At 36.7% G+C, this 16865-nt stretch overlaps 1 protein-coding gene across 2 annotated transcripts in view; it reads left to right on the top strand.

The window, feature by feature from the left end:
* LOC127855077 (GDP-fucose transporter 1-like) overlaps positions 1-16865 on the top strand; it is a 41565-nt gene that overhangs the window by 9603 nt on the left and 15097 nt on the right. For both annotated transcript variants that reach the window (XM_052390432.1, XM_052390431.1), the window contains exons 2-3: positions 11698-11758; positions 14778-14918. In XM_052390432.1, the coding sequence (XP_052246392.1) occupies positions 11698-11758; positions 14778-14918 (202 nt within the window). The remainder of the gene's footprint in view (positions 1-11697; positions 11759-14777; positions 14919-16865) is intronic.

Below are 16865 nucleotides of genomic sequence, written 5' to 3'. Positions count from 1 at the left end.
CATAAAGGTCTCTGAGATGGTCTGGCACTGTGATATCTTTATCACATTTTGCCGCCTCTCGTACCACCTTTACTGAGGTCAGTTCCTCGCGCAATGGTCTCACTAAACGTACCTCTTCTGCCTTTCCAACCAATTTCCCTTGCTTCAGCCTTACATGGTGACCCGACATGTTCACCATTGGTAGCCGAAGCACAGCCTCACTAACATGGACCGACATAGGCACTATCACATCAGCACACTCAGCCTCCACTGCAAAGGTGCTGATTGGTTTTTCCAAAGAGCACTTTACCATGGCCACCGAGTTGGGTGATATTACAACAGTTCGAGCGACAGTCACATTTGCCACTCTTGCCTCCACTAACTCTCCTTCTTGAACCATGGGAACTACCTGGCCATTTAAACACATGGTGGCCCCTACGATATCGATAGTGGCTCCATGCTTTTTCAAGAAATCCAGCTCGAGCAACATGCAATCTTCAATAGGGGCTACATAAACCCTCTCTTGAAAAACCATATCACCCAGTTGGATGGTTACTGGTCCCACAATGGAACCATTCATCTGCAGACCTCTCCCTGCAGTCTTCATGTACACATGTTCCAACACCGGAACCTTTTCCGACAACTGAGCCACTACCCGGTCCGAAACCAAGGTAACCTCAGCCGCCGTATCTACTACAACCTGTACTGCAAGGCCGTTCAGCCTCACTTTAACCAGGAACATCGAATCAGACCTTATCTGTCTGATTATGACCGGTGGGCCCCTATCATTGTGGATCAGGTCTGGACCCTCTACACTGACCCCTTGCCGTTTAAATCGGCAAATGACACCTTCCTACCTTCTCTAGGGGTATCACCGACTTAATCACTTGTCTGTTTGGGACAATCTCTGGCCATGTGACCAAGCTCGTAACAACGGTAACAGCGGTCACCCCTAGCCGGGGACGGTGTCCTGCTCCTAAGTTTAGGACAGTCCCTTTTGAAATGCCCTGCCTCGTTGCAATTAAAACATTGGCGTCTGGCTGGGGATGGAGATTGACTTCTGGTGGGTCTTGCCAACAGTTGGTCTAGTTTACCCATCAGGATGTCCATTTTCTCCTCCAACTTGACCACCCTTTCAACCAGTCTATTCTGAGAGGCCACCTTCACCTCAGCAACCTCTACCTGCCCCTCACATTCCACTTTTCGCACCAACTTTGGTCTTCCATACATTAACCCGTGAGTATGGATAGCCCATTTAAGTTTGTCAATTGCCTGTTCTATTGACACAGGCCGCTGATTTATAACTTGTTCCCCAGCCTCTCTCTCCTTAGCTCCCATGCAGAATTTCAAAATCGCTTCCTGCACCATATACTCCTCTGGCAAACCCCTAAAGGCTTTGCCAGCAAGGGTCAAAACCCTGTCCGCCCAGTCATCCACAGACTCCTCCTCTCCCTGTCGCGCACCCGAAAAGGTTACCCTTGCCGTTTCCGGCAATTCCCGGTAACCAAACCTCCTCTCGAGCTTGTCAACTACTTCTATGTAGCCCAGCTCCACCTCCCTGTCCATCACTAAGGCATAGTACTCACTTGCCTTATCGGTGAGACAGAGACACAAAAAATCCCGCTTCTCAAAGTCATCCCATTCGAAAATACCCGCATATTTTTCAAATTTGGTCAGGAAAGCATGCCAGCTTCCCCGGCCATCATAGACCAGTGCTTTAGGTAAGGACTGGATTCTAGATTTCTGTTGACCTAAAAGCATAGCTCTCTGGCCAACAGGTGTTGCAACTGTGTTATTGGTAGCACCGCGCACCGCATGTGTAGCATGTCGCGAAACACAACGTGGGGTTGCTACGCTCCTGCACACCTGCGGTGTAGGTACCACCTGTGGCGCGGCAACATACCCTGACTGTACAGGCGAGGTCATATATGTCATATGTGGTTGGTCTACAGGGTCAATTAATTGACCCTGAGATCCAACCAACATATATTGCAGCTGACCCGCTTGTGATACCGGCACATGTGTCATGATCTGATACTGACCAGGCTGTGCCCCATGCCCCATGGCATGGAACTGAACAGGGTACGTCCCATGTGCCTGGGGCATGTTTCTAATGTTTGCTGATAAAATATCTATTTGAGTATATAGATACACCCAAAGAGAACAAGTCAGAAATTCACCAGTTATTACTCGATAACTATAGTGAAATTGTGATAAAATAACAAATCAAATTTTACTGATATCTATTTGAGTATATAAATACACCCAAAGAGAAAAAGTTAGAAATTCACCAATTAATACTTGATAAATAGTGAATTGTTTTCACTACAATACAGTTACACAAACAAATTCAATGAAACAATCAAATTCAATACGAAGAACACTCAAATCCATCATCACTTATAGCGGAATTATTAATGATGAAAATGTGAAATTATCAGAATTAAATTGAGTAGTAGAAATACTCTACTGAAACGTTATGCTGATTACCTAAAAATGTGGCGATTCGCCTGACGATAGACAATAGACAAAACAATCACAATTCAAATGTACAGCCAGCTTAATATAGATGGCTTATAAGGAGCCGAAACAAGTTACAGATTCGACAGAGCAATGTAAATAAACACTGCTCTAAATATAAACGTGTGATGATTTGAATAGAATTCACAATTCAACACATTAAACATAAACAACCTAAAAATAGACGTCACAGATGAGCTGTTAAACGGTTCAGTGAACCGCAATATGACGTAAATAGTTAAACCTAAAATTTAGGCAATAAGCTGACAAAATCCGACGAAATCGGTTTAGTTTAATGAAAAGTACTTTAAGTATATTAAAGAAATATTTTATTCACTAAAAGTGAACAAAACAACGATAGGAAACTTAAATTTAAATGAAACTTTATTTATTTTCAAGATGGCTGACTTTTAACGCTGACGGTTAAAAATAGCCGATTGTTTATAAGTGAAAATACTGCAAGTTTGGTGCTCGCAGCGCCAATTATAGTACTTATGCTATAAAACACTATAGAACTTACCTAAGCAAGTTGCTTGGGGTAGATTCCATCGTCTACAGTGTGGACAAGCGCAGAAATACTCTCCGCAAGATATAAAGGAACGTCCTGTCAAGAGGGTTGTTTACTGCACACACATTCGTCATGATTACGTCATTCGCGCGTTCTTCGGTAAAGAGGGCAATAGGGCAAAACGGTCGGGATGGTCCACTGACAGTCCGGTCAATTTTACCATAGAACATTCAATTTTTAGCTCGGCTGTTTTCGGAGAAAACCCGAGGTATTGTCATAGCCAGCTCGTCGTGTTGTGTCCGCTGTCCGCGTCGTGCTAAAACCTTAACATTTTGTCAAGGTTTTGAACAATGGCTCTACCAAATTTTGTTTTGTTGTGGGGTTGCAAAAACGTTTTAGTAATCTATTATCTATTCAAAACTGCACCCGCAGCCGAGCGTGGCACCCGTTACGCGGTGCTCTTGTTGGATTTGTTGTACACTAGCCATTTGTATTTTTCGCTTTTTACATCAAATTAGGCCATCCTTAAAAAATTGTTTGTTTGGCATAACCCTACCCAGGTAAATTTGGGTTGGTAGGTAGGTAGGGATTTTATTTTTTTTTAGGGATTTTTTTTTCTGACATTGAACTCCGACATATACCAAACTGAAAGGTAATTATCAAATAAAGCTCCAAGTCTTCTGCCTCTGGTAAAGATTTTTCTGCACCGTCCATATCACCGCACGTGTATTCGTAAGTCTATTTTTTCTATAAAGAACTTCGAAAATATAATATAATCCACGAAAAATACTTTGTCTGAAAACGACTTTTGTATACGACTTTTGTCATCGGCCGTTATATTGTAGGCAGACGACAATATCAACTGTGTATGCCATTATCTGCGCATAAATGATACAATATTACCCGATAGCGAACTCAATGTTGATTGGCCAGCTACCATATGCGGGCCACCCCCATATGCGCTTCAAATTGTTCATGGAAACAAACAGAAAAATAGTTTTAAAAAACACTCCGGATTAAAATGGCGGATGTTTTCTATGAAATTTACTGAGATTTAAGCATTTTCGCAAATTATTATTTTTTTGAACCAAATTCGCTATACTTTCGCAAATGGTGAATGACAACGCAAGCCCTGTAATAGTGAGCATTTATTCCAATAATAACACGTTCGCAATGCTCGCGCTGCCGTTCGCCATTTTAGTCATTTACGAAGTATTGAGAATTTGGCACAAGAAAAATCTAAATTGTGAAAATCTAGTAATATTTTGTTGAAAACATCCGCCATTTTAATCCGGACTGGTTTCCTATATATTTGTCTCTTTGTTTCAATGAAAGTGTTCGAAATTCGAACAGTTAACAAAACCCGGTCTGTACCCGATTAGACATTGCTTGACCTTATTGTTAATGAAGTGCAAATATGGTAGCTGGCTAATCAGCATTGAGCTCGCTTACACATGACATGACGTTGTGGAATGAAACGTGAGGACGGGTGGAGCTATTGGATAATATTGGGTCATTCATGCACAGATGGTGTATAATTTGAATACACATTTAATATCGCCGTCTGCCTCCAAAATAGCGACTGGTCGAAAAGTCGTATAAACGTATAAGCAAAAGAAACAAAAACATGACAATAACCCTCAATAAATATTTCTAAGCTGACCACTTTTTATCTTTCTACCGAATATTTACCGATCTGAATTAAAGAGTAATAATAAAATAATTAGTTTTATTGCGATAATATTACACATCTGTGCCGATGGCCAAATTGAATTGAACGGTGATAAGTAATTAATGTGTTTTTTTACTCCCAAACTTTCCTGCACGACATAAGCGTATTTTAATTAAAGGGATACGAGCAAAACAGGAGCGGTTTAATTGTATTTAAAGTCTGATTAATCGCATATGCATAGGCTAAATAAATAGGCGACTCAAATTAATACTGGTACGCGTTTTGTTCATTGCTATTCTAGATATCCTGCTATTCTAGATATCCTTGAAAGAGCATTCAATTAAATGACGCAAATAACCAAAAAGGATAAAAAGCGGAAAGGAAAAATTAAGCGGAAAGAATTTTCGGCGAGCAAAAAAAATTTGTTTTTAGAGGTAACAAAAAAAAAATTTAGTCGGGCGGATTTTAGTGGGTCGGTCAGGTTATGCCAAACAAAAGAATTTTTAAGGATGGCCTTATATGTGAAAGTTTACTAGTGTTTGTTTTGTATTCCCTTAGCAGCACATTTTTCAGTTTTTGCCTTTTATTTTGCTTGAAAACATATCCAAGATAACACCATGTATTTACTAATTTTAGCGCTTCCACTAAAATCTAAAAATGTAGAAAATAGACACTACTGGGGCTAATAAATTACACTAAGACACTTACTGACACTGAGACAATCTGGCAAAAAAATAAAATCTGTGGCAATATATAAGTCTAAATTCATAAATAATACCACACAAAAAACATTTAATTAATATCATACATTAATATTAAACCATATCTCTATATATTATATATATGGTACATGAAGTGTCAGATAGTGGTACATAAAGTACCGGTACATCAACGGACTGGTACGTAAGCAAGGTGTGAAATTCGCTTTGAAAAGTTGGACGTCCTGACTTCCAAGCCTTGAAATTTGGATGTACCAAATATAACAGTTGGAAGTCCCAATTTTATTTCAATGAATATTTTAGTAAACCTTACCGTATGTGTTGATCGCTGGAAACATACATGTTCCAACACTAGCCATTACCTTGTAATCCATTATAATTGCGATTTCAATGTCCAAAACCAAAATATGACCAGTATTGAGGCTAATGTGTTTAAAAATTTCAGAAACACAAACATCCGCAATTTTACGTAAGCGCATGTGAAAAATGAATTTTCGGATAGGATAATTCCAATTGGAGCTCTGTATATTGCTGCTACAAGTTCCTTCTTACGCATCCACTATACACTATGCATGTCCACGATGTAAAACCTGTGTATTAATAAGGGCGCAAAATTGTTGCTTTCGTCTGTCAAAGTTCACGCATTAAAAGCGTGCGTGTTGCAACATACCACGTGCTGTATAAACTAAATATAGATGTGCATTTCAATATTGTAGTATTTTATAATGAAAGAAATTACATGTACATCGAAATCGATGCACACAAGTGCCTTTGTAAACATATTAGTGAGGGGGGAGCATAGAGGAGTTACCCATTACTCTCTTTACAGGAAAACAAATATTTTATGTAAAAGTGATTTGTTTGATTATTATTATGGTGTTGTTTATTCTGTGTTAGTCTCACATAAAAAGCAAAAGGTACACTCATATAGAGCAAATGATAAGGGCTGTCATCATAACGCTGAAATTTGGCTACATGTACTACTCTTTTTTCCTTAGCGCCAACCTAGAATAGGCACATATAGGATTACATATTTACTCTGCACAATCGAAATAATCAACACCCCACAATTGATTGTATACATGTACTTCTTAAAAGTGGCAAGTGCTGATGTTTGTGAAATTCTTTAACACATATATCAAGAATTTAACCAAAAAAAACAACATACGCTATTTAAAGTAAAAAATTTCAGAGAGCAAACAGTTCTTAAATGAAAGCACTTCATTAGACTATAATTAGTCCATTTAAATGTATTCATTTTAAGTTCTTGATAGTTTTAGCTCATATATTCAATGAACAGTCTCATTTTTAGCCGGATTTTTTTCGAAAAAATCTCGGCTTATAGATTGATGTTGTCGGGCGGGCGGGGGGGGGGCGGGCGGGCGGGCGGGCGGGGTGGCGGCGTGCTCGAAAATGTTAAAGTTCTTATTTCATGGTATAACTTTGGTATGCTTGGACCTAGAGTCTTCAAACTTGACATGAAGGTTGGCCAGGATTAACAGATGACCACTGGTCATTTCAAGGTCATTCATTTGAAGGTCAAGGTCACTGTGACCTTCAATATAAAAAATGTTAAAGTTGTTATAACTTTGGTATGCTTGGACCTAGAGTCTTGAAACTTGACATGAAGGTTTGCCATAACTAGGTAGTAACCACTGGTCATTTCAAGGTCATTCATTTGAAGGTCAAGGTCACTGTGACCTTGAATGTAAAAATGTTAAAGTTCTTATTTCATGGTATAACTTTGGTATGCTTGGACCTAGAGTCTTCAAACTTGACATGAAGGTTGGCCAGGATTAACAGATGACCACTGGTCATTTCAAGGTCATTCATTTGAAGGTGAAGGTCACTGTGACCTTCAATATAAAAATGTTAAAGTTGTTATAACTTTGGTATGCTTGGACCTAGAGTCTTGAAACTTGACATGAAGGTTGGCCAGAACTAGTAAGTAACCACTGGACATTTCAAGGTCATTCATTTGAAGGTCAAGGTCACTGTGACCTTGAATGTAAAAATGTTAAAGTTGTTATAACTTTGGTATGCTTGGACCTAGAGTCTTGAAACTTGACATGAAGGTTGGCCAGAACTAGTAAGTAACCACTGGACATTTCAAGGTCATTCATTTGAAGGTCAAGGTCACTGTGACCTTGAATGTAAAAATGTTAAAGTTCTTATTTCATGTTATAACTTTGGTATGCTTGTACCTAGAGTCTTCAAACTTGAAATAAAGATTGGCCAGTACTAGAAGATGACCACTGGTCATTTCAATGTCATTCATTTGAAGGTCAAGGTCACTGTGACCTTAAATGTTAAAATGTTAAAATTGTTATAACTTTGGTATGCTTGGACATAGAGTCTTCAAACTTGACATGAAGGTTTGCAAGCACACTTAGATGATCACTGGTCATTTCAAGGTCATTCATTCTAAGGTCAAGGTCACTGTGACCTTGAATGTAAAAATGTTAATGTTCTTATAACTTTGGTAGGTAAAAATGTTAAATGTCAATTCAAGTTCATATTTGTGACCTTAAATGTTATTGTTGTTCATGTATATGCATGCATTCAAAACATAACACAAGGTTTGCTCATGCCTTGAAAAGTACTTACATTTCATTTTGACCTTTGAACAATATTTCAGTAATTTAAGTATTGCATTGACAAAAACACGAAAGGTACTTTCCTGTCATTTAAATCAAAAATCCGGCTTCAATGCGGTCATCTCCGACCGCGGAACTCTTGTTTGCCATTGATATGGGTCTGCCTAATGCACAGGTTAAGGTTAATGTGGAATATATCAATATTACTATTTGTTAAATAGCAAAGCATTTGAAAATTCATTCATGTTTTGGGGGTTATTTTGTGTGGTTACTTACCAACTTTCATAAGTCCAATTTTCGGAGAAATTTAAGGTTTACTTTTGTCTGCAACAACTTCATATCTCTAGGTGTACTACATAAATATTGCAATGAAATGTTACATATGTGTTCGCAATCTTTGTAACAAGTCACTCACCTATAACTGTAATCAAACTTTTAGCAGAATTATGGACATCTTTCTACTTAGTCAGGTTAAGGATTGTGTGCAAATTGAAATTTATGTGAAAAGTTTCATGCAACAAGTACTCATGTACTTATTAACTCCTACAAATATTAAATTGAAAATTCTTACATGGGATTACCATTAAAGGTCATTGATTAAGGCCCATAACACTGGCCTTCAATTTAGCAGATTTATGGTTGTTTTTGTAACCTGTAAAAAATTCAGGTTAAAAATATATATAATCACTGATAAATTTTTTGACTATGACCAGCTGTTAAGGAGAATTATGCCCCTTTTTGCACTGCCTGGTTAAGGTTTATGTGCATCAATGAAGATGAAATTCCATGTAGGTTTGGGTACATTACGTTCTTATCTCTGTAGCTTTTAATAGATAAAGATCACATAGCAGGGTTCTGCACCCTGCTATTTTCAAGTTCCCTCAGTTCTTACCCATTGGGCTGCTGAAGACAGAAAAGCTTTATATCTTTTAAAATGTTAATTTGTTTGCAAAAATAAAATAAACGGGTGATGGGGTATGCCTTATGATAGTATTAGAAGCACTCTTAAAACGAAATCCAACCCTGTCAGCAAACTGACCTGTCTTTCAAAGATTTTACTTTTTAGTAGTACCCTGTACCTAGATTTTATGCTCCCCTAAAATTTTTAGGAGGAGCATATAGTCGCTGCTTCGTCTGTCTGTGCGTGTGTCCGTCCAACCGTGCACAATTTTTGTCCAGGCATTTCTAAGTAATTAATGACCGGAATTCAATCAAACTTTATGGGAAGCTTCACTACCAAGAGGAGATGTGCATATTATCTGCCGGTTCTGGTCGGATGATTTTTCACAGAGTTATGGCCCTTTGAAATTTTCCATTAACTGTTCATATAGTGTAATTCTTGTCCGGGCTATTTCTCAGCAACTAATGACCAGAATTCAATGAAACTTTATGGGAAGCTTCACTACCAACAGGAGATGTGCATATTATCAGCCGGTTATGGTCGGATGATACAGAGTTATGGCCCTTTGAAATTTTCTATAAACTGTACATATCAGGGTTGGCATATTGACCGGTCAATTGAGTATTGACCGGGCCAGCGGTCAATACCCAGTTAAAACCGGTCAATACTGGTCAATATTGGTGGATTGAAAATTATAGCATTTACACATCACAAAGGAAGACTTTAAGCTATTCTATATTAAATCAATAATTATTCTGTAATTGATAAACTTTTTTTGAGTTATTTATTGTAAAAAAATCTTAAAAGCTGTACAAAATTACTTATTTATTATTTATTGAAACGGCCTCAAATACTTAAGGACTAAGGTAATATCTTTATCTCAGTGTATCACATCTGTAACTAAAGTAGTATTACTATTGTACATGTAGTTACCATAGTATTTCACTGATCTATTGATATATCTATTTGATAAGCAGATGGACAAACAAAACTCTTGTGTTTTCTAGGGTCATAAATCTGGCCCCTAAGCCTTAATTGGTAATAAAATGCATGCTGTGTTATGTCTCTGATATTGACAATGAAGCAAATCTGCCCTTAGGCTATTTCATATCACTCAAAAAAGGAGACATAACTTGCTTGTAATTTAATAGTACCATCTAACTTGTCTTCTTTTTGTATTAAGAAGTTTTTTTTTACTTTCATATTTAAAAGCTCAATTGGCCTCAACATGAATAAGCAATCAAAGTTCTTGATTTTGCCAAAAAATAATGTTTTCCAATTGTGGGTCTACTCAAGACTCTTCAATTATTTAGTTCTTTTAATAATTATTTCTTTTTCTTTTTTTACATGTATGAATGGAAAATAAAATATTTTGTTTAAAAAGAATTAAAAGAAATCTAGGCAAGAATCATGTCAAAAAGGTCCTATATTATCAGTTTTGGGTACCCCAACCTTTTTAAATCTCAAAAACATTGAACATTCTTTTGAAAATGCACATCATTGGTGTGTCATATTGTTATTCTTGTTGAATCAAGCACAGAATTATCTGAACATTCATTATAATTTTTTTTTAAGTTCAATCGACCAGAAAAATCCAATTGACCAACTGCAACTTTGACTAATTTTCAAAATTTTGAGAGATTGGCCTTAAAATTGCATGAACAGGTATAAAATATTGGGTATTAATAGCTTAAGACATTATTGGCAACATGTCTGTTTAATTTGCATTATCAATATTGTTTAATTAAGCATGGAATATTAATCAAAATTGGGGGTAAAGTTCAATCGACCAGTATTGACCAGTAATGACCACTTCGGGAGTATTGACCGGGTCGGTTTTAACCGGTAAAAACCACCGGTTAAAACCGGGGGCGGTCGATTGGTGCCAACCCTGGTACATATAGTGCAATTCTATTCCGGGCTATTTCTACCCAACTACTGACCCAGGAATTCAATGAAGCTTTATGGGAAGCTTAACTACCTTGAGGAGATGTGCATGTTATTTGTGGGTTCTGGTTAGATGATTTATTTAGACAGTTATGGCCCTTGAAATTTTTAAGTTGCTAAACCATCCATCGTATTATTTTGTCCAAAGTTATGCCCCTCAAGACGTTTCCTTTTATCTGGATATATAGTGCAATATTGTGACAAAAAAAAACCTATGGGGAGCATCACCCGTCTCCGACGGTTTCTTGTTCCCAATTCTTCAGATATTCATTTGAAACATCTACCCTGTCTTTAATATTTTCATGCGAGGCCATCAACAAAGGCCCAAAAATCTGACCAGCAATAAAGCAGTTCTTTGAAAATTTAGATAAATGTTTGCATGCACCAGCTCCTATATCTAACTGACACCCAGGCCTAGCATGGGGTTGCATTTGGGGCCATTTGTGTTGAGGTAAATGTTGCTGATGTTAAACATAGATAAAAAGTTTGCGCTAAATAACTTATCTCACAATGGCAATACATGTATGCTGCTTAAATTATGTGTGTAGGTAAGCTTCCTTCTGATATAGCAAAGGATATAGTTTGGAACCAGTTGGATCAAGGTCACTGATTCTAAAAATAGAAAAACAGTTTCACTCTATAACTTGAATTTAGATAGAGGTATTTTTTTGTATTGTTTATGTGTATCTACTACTTTATTTAGCTTAAGATTTATCTTTGTGTTATTTTATCAGGTGACTGACAGAAAATGTACGTTATACTTTCAAAGCGGAGGAATTTACTCTGGCCAGCTCAATATTATTACAAGCATCTCATATGTATTCCTTTACTTATGTTCTATGTTTGTATTTCAGGTTTATTTCTATTTCTATGGTTTTCTTGAATAAGTACCTGTTGAGCAGCAAAGATCTCAAGGTAAACTTATTATTTAATCCCTAATTTAAATGTTTTCAGTCTTAAAACGGAAGATAATACTAACTAAACACGAAGCATAAACAAACTCTTAAATTTTTTTGTTTGTAACTAAGTTTTGGTTGGACAAAATATTAAGCAAAAGTTAAAATGCTTCACCCTAATCCATATGTGTTAATTAATATGAGGCTTTTGAACATTTTATTAATGTATATAAAAAGTTTGTTATGCCCCCGGTAGGGTGGCATATAGCAGTTGAACTGTCCGTCAGTCAGTCCGTCCGTCTGAAAACTTTAATGGTCATAACTTTTTCAATATTGAAGATAGCAACTTGATATTTGGCATGCATGTGCATCTCAGGGAGCTGCACATTTTGAGTGGTGAAAGGTGATGGTCAAGGTCATCGTTCAAGGTCAAATGTCAAATATATGGCGTCTGTCCGAAAAACTTTAACATTGGCCATAACTTTTTCAATATTAAAGATAGCAACTTTATATTTGGCATGCATATGTATCTCATAAAGCTGAACATTTTCAGTGGTGGAAGGTGATGGTCAAGGTCATCCTTGAAGGTTAAATGTCAAATATTTGGCGTCCGTCCGTATGAAAACGTTAACCTTGGCCATAACTTTTTCAATATTGAAGGTAGCAACTTGATATTTGGCATGCATGTGCATCTCACAGAGCTGCACATTTTGAGTGGTGAAAGGTGAAGGTCAAGGTCATCCTTCAAGGTCAAATGTCAAATATATGGCGTCTGGCCGTCCGAAAACTTTAACATTGGCCATAACTTGTTCAATACTGAAGATGGCAACATGATGTTTGGCATGTATGAGCATCTCACGGAGCTGCACATTTTGAGTGGTGAAAGGTGAAGGTCAAGGTTATCCTTCAAGGTCAAATGTCAAATATATGGCGTCTGTCCGTCGGAAAACTTTAATGTTGGCCATAACTTTTTCAATATTGAAGATAGCAACATGATATTTGGCATGCATGTGTATCTCATGGAGCTGAACATTTTGAGTGGTGAAAGGTTAAGGTCAAGGTTATTCTTTAAGGTCAAATGTCAAATATATGGCATCTGTCCGTCCGAAAACTTTTACATTGGCCATAACTTTTTCAATATTGAAGATAGAAACTTGATATTTGGCATGATGTGCATCTCATTGAGCTGTACATTTTGAGTGGTAAAAGGTGAAGGTGAAGGTCATCCTTCTAGGTCAAGGTCAAAGGTCAAATTTTGCAATATTAAAGATAGCAACTCAATATTTGGCATTCATGCATATATAATGGAGCTGCACATTTTGAGTGGTGAAAGGCCAAGGTCATCCTTCAAGGTCAAAGGTTAATGTCAAAGGTCAAATTTTGCAAAATTGAAGATAGCAACTCGATATTTGGCATACATGTGTATCTCATGGAGTTGCACATTTTGAAAGGTGAAATGTCAAGGTCAAGATCATCCTTCAAGGTCAGATGTCAAATATATGGCGTCTGTTTGTCCGAAAACTTTAACTTTGGCCATTACTTTTTCAATATTGAAGATAGCAACTTGATATTTGGCATGCATGTGCATCTCATGGAGCTGCACATTTTGAGTGGTGAAAGGTGAAGGTCAAGGTCATCCTTTAAGGTCAATGTCAAAGGTCAAATTTTGCAATATTGAAGATAGCAATTCGATATTTGGCATTCATGCATATCCCATGGAGCTGCACATTTGAGTGGTGAAAGGTCAATGTCAAAGGTTAAGGTCAAAGGTCAATTTTTGCAATATTGAAGATAGCAACTCGATATTTGGCATACATGCGTATCTCATGGAGCTGCACATTTTAAAAGGTGAAATGTCAAGGTCAAGGTCATCCTTCAAGGTCAAAGGTCAAATATATGTTTTTAAAGTGGTGCAGTAGGGGGCATTGTGTTTCACGAACATAGCTCTTGTTCCCTCATGGTTTGCAGTTTGACAAAATATGTACATTTCAATAGGCATATCAATAGAACACAGACAGGTTTCAAATTAGTGCATATGCCACAGTTATTTATTTATACACAATTATATTATATAAATAAAGTCATGAATAATTGGTTTGATACAAAACTTGTATTCATAAAGTTGGAAGTAACTACCCAAAACATTTTATCCAGATGGAAACGCTGACATCAACTCTTTTTTTTTAATAGAGCAAAAATTATCAGCTTCAGTTGCTAAATTTGTTATCACATGTGTTTTTGCCTTGCTCTGGGACAACAGGGGCTAATGCATTTGCGTAGAATGTCTTTCCAGATTAGCCTTTGCATAGATGACTTTCTCCTTTTTAAACGGATTTTCACTAAGAAGAGACTTCCTTCAAACCAAAAATATCATAAAAGCAGAAAGTGTCCCCCCTTATTAGACTGCACAGGCTAATTTAGGAGGACATTATGCACATACATTTATCCCTGTTTTCCCAAACTAAGGCTCATTGAAAATATTGTTGTGGTACTGTTATCATAAGTTTACAAGAAGTTGTTGCAATAAGCAATTAACTGTAATTGTTTAACTTCTTCTGATGTTATTGCGTAATCCTGTCTAACATTTGAGCGTTTAGAGACACTGAGCTGTATATAGTGAGTATCCAAGTCTTACCGGTATATTGGACATGGACCATATGGACATTAAATAAATGTTTTTGTAATTTTTGATAAAAATCTGTGTTGATATTTATTAAAACTTGTTTTTTCAAGTCTAAAATTAAAGGGTTTTATGAATTTGCGATTATTTGAATGGTATTTCAATCATTTTATTGGCAATTATTCAATCAAATATTAAACTAGTTTTTCCATCCCACTATTTTACAAATGAGCCTTAAGTTATTCTGGGAAAACGGGTTAAATGTTCATGTGCACAAAGTGTTTCAATGATAAGCCTGGGCACTCTTTTTCTGGGACAACACAAAGAGCTCATGTGTGAAACTCCATTTACCCAGATTCTGGCTCAAATGTATGTATGATTTATTAGTATTTGATTGTATTTATATAATTGATTTCAGCTGGATGCCCCACTGTTTGTAACCTGGTATCAGTGCGTTGTAACCGTACTCTTCTGCTTCCTGCTCAGTTTTCTGTCCAAGGTCTTCCCTGGGTATATATCCTTCCCAAGTATGAGGGTTGATCCAAAATTATGTAGAGAGGTGAGTATTATTTATGCTGCTTTGTTGAATTTTTAAGAGCATTGACAAATATGACTTAACATTTGGCAGTCTTATATTAAAAGAGAAAGACATTCATTTGCAATGCAAATATTAATATTGTCATCAGTTTTACTGTTAATCGATTTGTATAGAAATGCTTGATTATGTGTAATGAAACAAGAATTTCCTTGATAACTAATATTGAATACAGATGGTCTGATATTTGAAATTGCAAGCATAACATTTGTATATTCTACTGTTGTTGTATCAAAGAAAATAAAGTCCCCTGAAGATTGTGTTTTCAACCATTCTTTAATGACTGGGTAGATCTTTATTTGCTGAAACTTTCACTGTTAAATGATCTTAATGTGCAGATGATGGCATGGAAATGAATTTTGGCTGCATCCTGTTTTGGAAGAAATATGGTCCTTGTATGCTTTTTCCACTGTAGAATATATAGTCTGAAACATTTGTGTTTTCAACTCCTATTTAACTTGCTTAAACTTCCACAATTTAATGACCTTAATGTGTAGATGATCTTAAAAAAGGGAATGTTGGCTGCATCAAGGTTTGGAAGAATTATGGCCCTTTGTTTGTTTTTTCCTCTATAGAACATAATAATAGTTCCACATTTGTGTGAATATAATTCCCATTTAACAACAGAGTAAATCTCACTCATACTTTAAAGAACTCCATTGTTTTTAAGATTGTAAAGAAAAGAATTTCAATGATAGTATATACCATGGATTGTTCTGTGCCCAAACATATGTTGTGTGGGCATCAGTGTCCGTAATACATTTCTAGTGAAAAATAAAGTCATAACATTGTTAGTATGACGAAATAAATAATTCCACAAAAATATTAATGTTTATAACATGACTTACGCTCCAGAAGTGAAATAACGTAATGCTCAATTCTGTTTATTACACAGGTGTTTTTATTAACCAGGTTTTCCGAAAGGAAAAAACTGGTTATTAGATTGGCGAATGCTGGCGGGCTGGCTGGCGGGCGGAACAAGCTTGTCCGGGCCATAACTATGTCGTTCATTGTCAGATTTTTAAAATCATTTGGCACATTTGTTCACCATCATTTGACGGTGTGTCGCGCGAAATAATTACGTCGATATCTCCAAGGTCAAGGTCACACTTTGAGTTCAAAGGTCAAAAATGGCCATAAATGAGCTTGTCCTGGCCATAACTATGTCATTCATTGTGAGATTTTAAAATCATTTGGCACATTTGTTCACCATCATGGGACGGTGAGTCGCACGAAAGAATCACGTCAATATCTCCAATGTCAAGGTCGCCACGACTAAAAATAGATTTTTTTAAAAAACAAACTTACAAAGGGGGTTAATTTTGTTTGTTCATTTCAAAAGTTCAGTTTGAGTTTTCTCCCTTTATCAGATTTTTTTTTCACAATGAAAACCTGGTTTTGTGACAATTTTGTCCCTTGTTACACTAATTTTATTACTGTGAAATGATGTCCTTTTTAGCTCAACGTGCTCATGGTGAGCTTTTGTGATCACTTTTTGTCCGTTGTGCGTCGTCTGTCATGCGTCGTCCGTCGTCAACATTTTGCCTTGTGAACACTCTAGAGGCCACATTTATTGTCTGATCTTCATGAAATTTGGTCAGAACATTTGTCCTATTGATAACCTAACTGAGTTCGAAACTGGGTCATGCTGGGTCAAAAACTAGGTCACTAGGTCAAAAAAAATAAAAACCTTGTGAACACTATAGAAGTCACATTTGATGCCCAATCTTCATGTAACTTTGTCAAAATGTTTGTCTAAATGATATGTTGGTTGAGTTCAAAAATGGTCCGTTGAAAAACATGACCGCCAGGCGGCGGGGCAGTATTCCTTATATGGCTATTGAGAAACCTTGTGAACACTTTAGAGGTCACAATTTTTTCCAAATCATCATGAAACTTGCTCAAAACATT

Source organism: Dreissena polymorpha, chromosome 13 (genome assembly GCF_020536995.1).
Source record: "Dreissena polymorpha isolate Duluth1 chromosome 13, UMN_Dpol_1.0, whole genome shotgun sequence".
Lineage (NCBI taxonomy): Eukaryota > Metazoa > Mollusca > Bivalvia > Myida > Dreissenidae > Dreissena > Dreissena polymorpha.
This window is presented reverse-complemented; position numbering and strand designations above follow the sequence as displayed.